This window comes from Cibotium barometz, chromosome 4, assembly GCF_041138505.1.
Source record: "Cibotium barometz isolate CiBa-2024 chromosome 4, ASM4113850v1, whole genome shotgun sequence".
Lineage (NCBI taxonomy): Eukaryota > Viridiplantae > Streptophyta > Polypodiopsida > Cyatheales > Cibotiaceae > Cibotium > Cibotium barometz.
In genome coordinates, this window is record NC_141049.1 from 25,574,773 (window position 1) to 25,583,647 (window position 8,875).

Genomic DNA, 8,875 nt, shown 5'->3' on the forward strand with positions numbered 1-8,875 from the left:
TTAGACATACTATGGGTCAACAACAACCACCTCTGTAGTAGCTTGATAAACCCATACTAACTATAAGCCCTCCATATAAGCTTCCAAGGATAGAGCAGGGATAGAACTTACATCAGCAAAGTGGGCCCACTTTAATTTATACTATGTAATGAGCTAAAGGTTTTTTCGAGGGTTTAGCTTTTGAGGCCATGTAAAAGGCTACTATTATAAACTTTAATAGATATACTTATGATGTAATGAGCTAAAGGTTTCTCCAAGAGTTTAGCTTTTGAGTCCATGTGCAAGGCTAATGTTACAAGCCTTATTCTTGTAAATTCTTTTAATGGATGTTCAACCAAGTGTGAATCTAATGGCCTACCAATATATACATGACTTTTTACACTTATATTATACACATTTTAGCACATAATAGAAGTAACTCTTGATTAGCTTGTATGTATGAGAGAGAGAGAGAGAGAGAGTCTTTCCTACTGTGTCTTATGCCTCCTACTTTCTTGCTTATGTGAGAGGAGTAAGAGAATGGACCATCTCATGTGATGACAGAGAGCAACTGTGGTGCATGACACTAGTGGAGCAAATGAGGAGAGTGACCACACCAAACAAGAGCAGCACCTTCGAGCACAACTTAGTGTGGGTAACAAAGTTCTCAATGACAAGTTAAGGCTAATGGAGCTACGATGAGGATATCATCCTTGATAGGAGCACTAATAGAACCCAATTCATCTTGTAATATTCTTGATTTTTAGCACATAATTAATCACTAATAAACATAGATACCTTCTTAACATTAACTCCTATTTGAGTTGCACGGTCTACTTAGCTTTTGTTCTAATTTCATGAGTACTCATGAGCTTATCCCAAACTGCTTTTAGAATCATGTATATGGCCATATTATCACTAATGTTAATAGAGATCTAATGGAAAACATTCCTAGTTCTCTCACTTGATGGTCTATAATCCGTAACTATGGCTTTCTCTCTGCACTCCTTGTAAATTGTAACAAGACTCGACGTGGCTTTTCCCATGAGGAAAAATTTTACCGAAATTTCCATGATTGGAATTCTCTCTTGTACTTCACATGTTATCTGAGAGCCAGTATATTATGTACCATATCAACCAAAGAGGCAATTAAAGCAACAACACACATACACAAACTAAGTGCAATGGCATTGCACAAAACCTATCTTCGCTTCAAGAAAGCTTTAGCTTCTGGAAATGAAGTTCCAAATACTTTTTCGAGTGTACTTTCACACATCAACTTATTTCCAATCACATTCACAAGCTTAATGCCAAGCACATGGGCACAGTGCTTGGCATTTTAGTGTATTTCGTACGTACCAAAACTAAGAAAAATCGGCTAAGATTTTAAGTAGCTCTTATTTCAAGGAATGTTTTTTCATATATTTTAGTTTATAAAACGAACATATCGTAGAGATTTAAAAACCATATAGATTTAAGAGTTGTCCTTATTTTGATTGGTTGAAAAATATAGTTTTTTAATTAGCGCACTTTTCAAGCACGGGCATTTTGAACTGTGAGTGTCATTATACATGTGATTTGGAGCTCCAAAGGCACATGCATAAACCATTTCAAGCGCCTTTGAATATGTTCCACCAATACATATCATCAAGCACGTTCCACACTTCCATAGGGAAGAGGAAGAATCCTTTAAAATTTGAAAGACTCCTTGAAATTTGATAGACTGACTACACTAAGGTCTGTCAAATCTTGACCAGACTGCAAGACACCCACGAGCTGGTTCACGGTCAAGCACGTGGACAGTCGAAGCTACGGCCAGCAGGCCTATAACTAAGCAGCATGCAGTGCAGCCTGCACAACACGATCTCGACAACCAACCCCATCAGATAAACCAGCGCAGGCCGCCGGCATGAAGAAGATCTTTTGCCTTTTCGCCTTTTTCATTTGCTCGGGTATTCATCGTGCACCTTTCCGATTCTTCCATAGCTTCTTTACTGCTTTGCGAGTATCTTTTGAAGTGTTTTCTGTTTTGCAGGCGGCTTTTCTGTCGACGCTGTGAACCTTCATATCAGCAACAGCTGTGGATCTACGGCGGTGTGTGCCCAATACTGGAGCCCCATGAACGGAGTGGGAGGGGGCTGCTCTGCGCTGAGCCCCGGCGCCAGCTGGGATGTAGCCGCCACGCCCGCCTGGGACGGCGCCACCGTTTGGGGCGTTGCGGGAGGCTGCGACGGTGTTTGCAACACCGGCCCGCCCAGCGGCGTCACCCAGTTCGACATCACCGTCGATGGCGCCGACGCCCAGGACAACTACGGCCTTTCCGCGGTTGCGGGCTTCAACATGGGCATGTCCGTCACCCCTTCCAATCCAGCCTGCCCCAGCCTCGACTGCGCTGCTCCAAGCCAGTGCCCCAGCTATGCCTCCAAAACCTGCCCCTACGGCTCTACCGACTACAGCATCTACTTTTGTGGGTGATCTTACGTCTCGTTACATTAAATCAAATGATAAACTTCAACAATAGTCTATTTGTATGCTCTAATGAATTAAATGAGATTCGCAAAGTGCTCGATTAATCAATCCACAAATGTGTGAGAGAGAGTGTGTGTATATGCATGCATGTGCGTACATCTGCATCTATGTGTAGAATGTGCTTGAGAGAGAGTGAGATGGGGCATACTTGGAGAGAGAGAGAGAGAGAGAGAGAGAGATGTAAGGAGGGAGAGGGTGAAAAGAGAGAGAAAGAGAGCGAGAGATAGAGAATAAAAAGTAGCTTTTAATAAAATATAAACAGAAATATAAATTAAATAGAAAATATATATTTATATGTGTGTATACATGTGTGTGTGCTTTTATTTACATTTATACATACATACATACATACACACATGTATGTATGTATGTATGTATGAATGTATATGTATATACATGTGTGTGTGTGTGTGTGTGTGTTTCGATGTGTGTATGATATATCTATCTATATATTTAAAAGTGACCACAGCTTATCACCCATCTCCGCACATTAAAATTTAATCAAAATTAATTAAATTATGTCGATGTTTGTATTTATATTTTTAAATACATGTATATATGTATAAGTATATGTGTCTATGTATAGGTATATGTATCTAAAACATAATATTGTATATACTATATATTTACATATGTGTATGTGTGCGTGAGAGAATGAGAGAGAGAGAGAGAGAGAGAGAGAGAGAGAGAATAAAAACCCACCAACACTTAATTTACCGTAGGAAGGTACTTTTCAAAGTAAGCTTCATGATGTTCTTCAACTTATAAACTCAATTATCTAATTCGACTTTACTTAAACCCACAAACACTACTACAAAACTTCTCACTATTTAAGGTTATAGTGATGGTACACACTTCATTTTTACCATTTTTTGCTACGTCTAATAATTAATGGTCTTTAATATAACCTTGTGTACAATATGTGCAAAGGGGACCTCATTAAAATAAATTGCCAAGGGTAATAAGACCATAAAAACATTAATATAAGACTTATTTAATATCCTCAATATAGAATTGAGGGTAATATTCCCGTAAGAGGTCACCTAGGGATATGCAAGATAACACCACATAAGGAGTTTTGATTTTCGTGGACTTATAATAACATTTACATCTGTACGAAGGTTTTAATTCAAAATAAAAAATACTCCAACTTTGTTCAAAAAAGGTACTTTTCTTACTTACCATTTTACATGAGTGGTGTATCTAAATTGTGAATACTCCAACTTTGTTCAAAAAGAGGTCCTTTTCTTACCATTTTATATAAGTGGTTTACATAAGTGGTGTAATTAAATTGTAAAAATTCATCGATAAGGGGGTTTTCAAAAAGCCTTTTTTTACACATTTATTATACATGGATTTACTTTCTAAGCTTGCAATATGCATGGTTTTTATGTAGTGACTCCTTGAGGTAGTATTGAGGATTATATTAAGTTAAATTTTTCTTGATGGCCTCGATATGAAAGTTCATTTGGAAGGGTAATACCAGTGAAAATAATGAGGCTAGCATATGCATTGCAAGTTTTTTAAGAAAAAATGGGATAAGCTATAGCTTCTTGTAGCTTATATGTTACAAAGTGTTCTTAGGATGCACATGCACATGGGGGATGGGCCTTGGCATATCGGCTTAGGAGCATTTACATGTGGGATTAGGACACATGGGCCTTGGGACTATAAAAGACATGTGCTCTAGGAGTATTGTATACACAAGTCTCTTACTCTCTCTTCTCTCTCTAAACCTAGGCTAATCCAAGGCTAATTAGGCTAAATCCAAGTTAATCTAGATGCTACTTTCTTTCATTGGTATCAGAGCTCTAGGCTTAGATCTTAATGCTTTGATTAGAAGATTAATCATTTTCGGATTACTATTAACTCAGTTTTTTGAAATGTATTTTCTTAATCAAGATTAGTGTTAATCATTTCAAAATTGATTTTTATACAATTTTTCAAGACTTGCTAATTTCTTGTTTTGATTAGCAATGAATCTTGTGTTAATTGTTTTTGAATTTGTATTAATCACTATTTTTAAAGCCCTAATCTACTTTACTATTTGATTTCTTGAACTTCTTGATCTTGATTTTCTTGAAATTTTCTTGATTTTTGAAATTAGGGTTTGTAGATTTCAAAGTTTGGTGAAAGATTTCAAAGTATTTGAAAACTTGTGCAAGATTTCAAAGTTTGGTGAAAGATTAAGTGAATCTTGACAACTTGTGACAAAGATTGCATGACAATTACAAACAAATTGTGAAAGCTTCAAGAGCAATGAATTACAGAGAAGAGCAATGAAATGATGTAGATCTTGATCAAGAAAGTGTGCAGAAGTTGTTAAATCTTTTCAGATTTGTGTAATAGCAAGGTCTTGTCAATAGATTAGTAATAATCTTTCAAAGATTAATGCCAAATACACTCCTATAACAAAGATTGACAAATGTATACCCTATAAGGTGGATTCTTGTTACAGCTCTTTGTTGTTAATCAAGAAAGCCTCATTGGGAGTCGAACCCAGACCATTAGCACTAGCCAATATGCTCTGTACACCATAAGGCTTCAGTTGTTTTTAACCTAGCTGGCCAAGGGAGCATTAAAGGGTCTTAACAACGGTAGGCAAAGCCTAACATCATCACAAATAACCAAGCAACTATTTACAACATCGACAAGTTCACAAATAACCAAGCAATTCTTAACAACAACAGCGAAACAAGTTCACACATAGTCTCTTCATTGAGCTTTTGCAACTCTCAGAGCAGAGACAGTGGTTTGCAGAGCACCATTAGAGTGCAAAAAAAGGGGGCAAGCATCGTAGCCTTGTGGGGCTCAGTAAGCAAGCAAGATACAGCAAGCAACAAACTAAAGGATCTAGTCCCAACAAATTGTTGTTGCCATGGATGTTATCCATACACTCAACAAGCACCAAGATTGGTCTAGCTATGGTGGCTAAGCCTCAGCATTGCAATCACTCAACCGTTGTGACGTCTACCTGCAAACCATGAAGAAATTTGAAGGCCATCAAACAGAAAGTACATCATCAGTGGGCAAATGGAGAAGCTACAGAATTCCCTAATTTAGACCAAATCAATGACTCAGACTCATGAGCTAGTGGCAGAGAAGATATAGAGGCCCAACAAATAGGATCATTGTCAGTTTCTAACAACACTTTAGACAAGACTAGTGAGAAAGAGATTGGCCACATAAGGTTAAGATGGAAAAGCTCAAACGAGCTATGAGGAAAAAAAAGGGTCGTGCAATCGAGTCACTCCTGGTGTCCTTAGCTAGAAAAGGGGCTATCGAGTCACTCCTGGTGTCAAAAAGAGTTGGGGGATCTGGAAGCTCTGAAGGGATTTTTTTCATTCATTACCGCTAAGAAGCGAGCTCCACTCTGTTGCCATTGAGGGCTAAGAGAAGGGGCCGAGAAGAGGCCATAGCCAACCAACTCAAGAGCAATGAAAGCCTGGTGTTGTGAGCTAAGAGGATATCCCGATAAGAGGCCATAGCCAAGCAGCGCAACAGAGAGAGAGGGAGAAAGCGCAGTAGAGCAAATGTTTTATATATATATATATATAAAAGCAAAAAAAAAAAAAGCGTAGCAGCCATGGTGCTCAAGTCCTAGTAATTTCATCAAGCAATGTGCAAGCACCATGGACAGCAGGCAGAAAAAAATTTCTAGAAGGAGGGCACTGCACTGACTGCTGCCACAAGCGTGAAGGAGGAGAAGAAGTGAATTTTGGAAGAGCGAAGGGAGGGACACGTTTTGTTTCTTTCTGCCCTTTTGGTTCCCAACTTAGGGTTTGGGACCCTTTTAAGATTCTGAACCCCACACTTTCCAATTAATAGGTCATTTCCATTCTCTCCATTGCCCATATAGCCCATACAATGTACATATTACCCATTGCACATCTTGGGCCACATTTTCTATCCTCGGCTACCCTTTTATTTTTCTTTAGGCCTCACCAACACTTCCATTCTTTTTTTTAAGACCTTGGTGACGTGGGGTGTATACACGCATACACGTAGCAGGTGGCTTGGGGATGTAGAGTATTTGTGGTGTTCTCACATGCACTGGGTAGATTTTTAGCTTTGTTCACATGCTTTTATGCATTGAGAGTCTTATTCACACACGAGCACATTTGTATGAGGTGTTCACATGCTTAGGGCTTTTATGGGGTGTGTTCATACGCATTAGCACATTGTGGGTTTTATTTGCACATTTGGGTGCATAGTATTCCTTTCACGCACATTGGTGCTTAGTTTGAGCACATTCACACACGGTGTGAGTTTATTGTGCATTATAGCCCTTGTCCACATGCTTTGAGCATCGGGTAGTGTTCACACGTAGCCATGGTTTATTACTATTATCCCTCTGCTACTCGCCGCCATGGTCCTTGTTTTTGTAGACAGTGACATCATCTTGTGACTCTCGATGATTGGGAACGCATGTGTGATGCTAGATTCTTAGTTGGGATTCTTCGTACGCGGTACCATGGGTTACCCGATGTTATCAAATTATACATCACTTTTGCTGACTTTGTGCATACATTTGGGACATCCAGGCTTCAACCATTGGATCCTTCATCATCTATTTCACGTGATGAGGAGATAGTTCATTCAAGCCATAGATTAGAGAGATTGGCGCATTCAGCGATCCTTTGATTGTTGATCATTGAGATATTTCTTGGAGGTAGATGGATCAATTTTTCTCACTTGGGATGACTCCTATGGTCGCTTATGTGAGTGGCTTACATTCTTGAGTAGTCGTGATTATGTTCTTGAGGATGTATACTACATCGACATCGGCTCATATGATGATCATGATGATGATGTATCACACCCACATACCTATGATGATGTATCGTGCATACATACACATGATGATATTGATGTATCGCACACATACACATGATGATAGTGATACATGTGCACATGTTGCCCCCCACTGACACAAATGCACATGATGATGATGTATGTGATAGCGATAGAGAGAGTGATGTGTGTGAGTTAGATCATGTGGGCATGATCTTGATGGGAGGGATCTTGACTAGTGATTCATCCATTGCAGTGTGTGAGATTTGAGATGATGATACTTCACATGTTGATGAGCATACGATAGTGCATGAGGAGCATAGACCTAAGTTTTTAGTGCTAGATGAGTCAGGTTACTCTTGTAGATCCTCTAGTCATGGAGATATCTATGATTCTATCTCTACTCCTAGCTCTCATAACATACGTGGCAGCATTTACTTGGGTTTAGTGCATATACTTGGGCAGTCAAGCATTGCACATGAGCATAGTGATGATTTTGTTGAGGTGAGGCTTCATAGGAGAGAGAGGATTATGCATATGGATCTAGAGAGCTTTGCATTTGATCTAGACATCTCCTTAGATCTTATATTGTTGGAGATAAATTTATCATGGGATATAGGTCACACAGGGGCATCATTGATGGAGATAGACCGTGTTTATGAGGATGACCTTGGAGGCTTAGGAGATGTAATAGATGATGATTAAGGGGATGATACCATTTATCTTTCATGTGAGGATACCTTTTAATTTTTCAGTGATGATTATGATGATGCTGATGAGTATATTGATACCTTAGATCATCATACACATATAGAGGGTTTTGCACGTGAGGAGGTAGTGCATGGTTTGGTTCATGTCCATATACCTATTGATGTAGTGGATCATGTTTTTGACATTTTGAGTGATACTACATGGGATGATAGCATTGCTTTACTCTTACCCTCGCATGATGCCAACCTTGAGATGTGTTCTTACCCTCGCATGATGCCAACCTTGAGATGTGTTCTTTTGGCTTCTATCGATGTCGACACGATCCTATTTTCTTTGGAGCCAATACATTTACTTTTGGATATAGTATATGTCATTTAGGATGCATGGTATCTGATTATATGGTGCGTTATGTGAAGTTACATGCATCACATTCAGATTCTCAACTAAGCAGTTATTTGGACCATGGATTTGATGATATTTCTGGTGGTCATTTCACTTTGGACGAGGATCTTGGATACTTTTGTCTCGATCCAAGAGGTCACACATTTGTTCCATGGTTAGATGGTATACACCTTGGCTATCCATTTGACCCAGGCGGAGTTATAGCTTCGTCTTACATCATCGACATGGGTGTCTATCCATTTGATCATCCAGGAGGATTGGTCGGCCACGAAACTGACATTGGCTCTCTACATTTTCCATTCGATCCAAGTGATTTGAGAGCCATTGCTTTGGAGCCTACATGGTTTGGATTTACGTTCCATCTATGTGGTCACACTTGTGTGGATTACCTCATCTTCGGGGAGACACTAGTGTCTTTTCCATTTGATCCTAGAGGATACTCGACTAGCTTTGTCATTGA

General features: G+C 39.2%; 1 protein-coding gene across 1 annotated transcript; it reads left to right on the plus strand.

Moving 5' to 3' along the window:
* The first annotated feature begins 1,824 nt into the window (after positions 1-1,824).
* On the plus strand, positions 1,825-2,509 carry LOC147639090 (pathogenesis-related thaumatin-like protein 3.8). The gene is made up of 2 exons (XM_086782741.1): positions 1,825-1,931; positions 2,015-2,509. The coding sequence occupies exons 1-2, from the start codon at positions 1,889-1,891 to the stop codon at positions 2,452-2,454; spliced, it is 483 nt and encodes a 160-aa protein (XP_086638867.1). The 5' UTR covers positions 1,825-1,888; the 3' UTR covers positions 2,455-2,509.
* Positions 2,510-8,875: the final 6,366 nt, after the last annotated feature.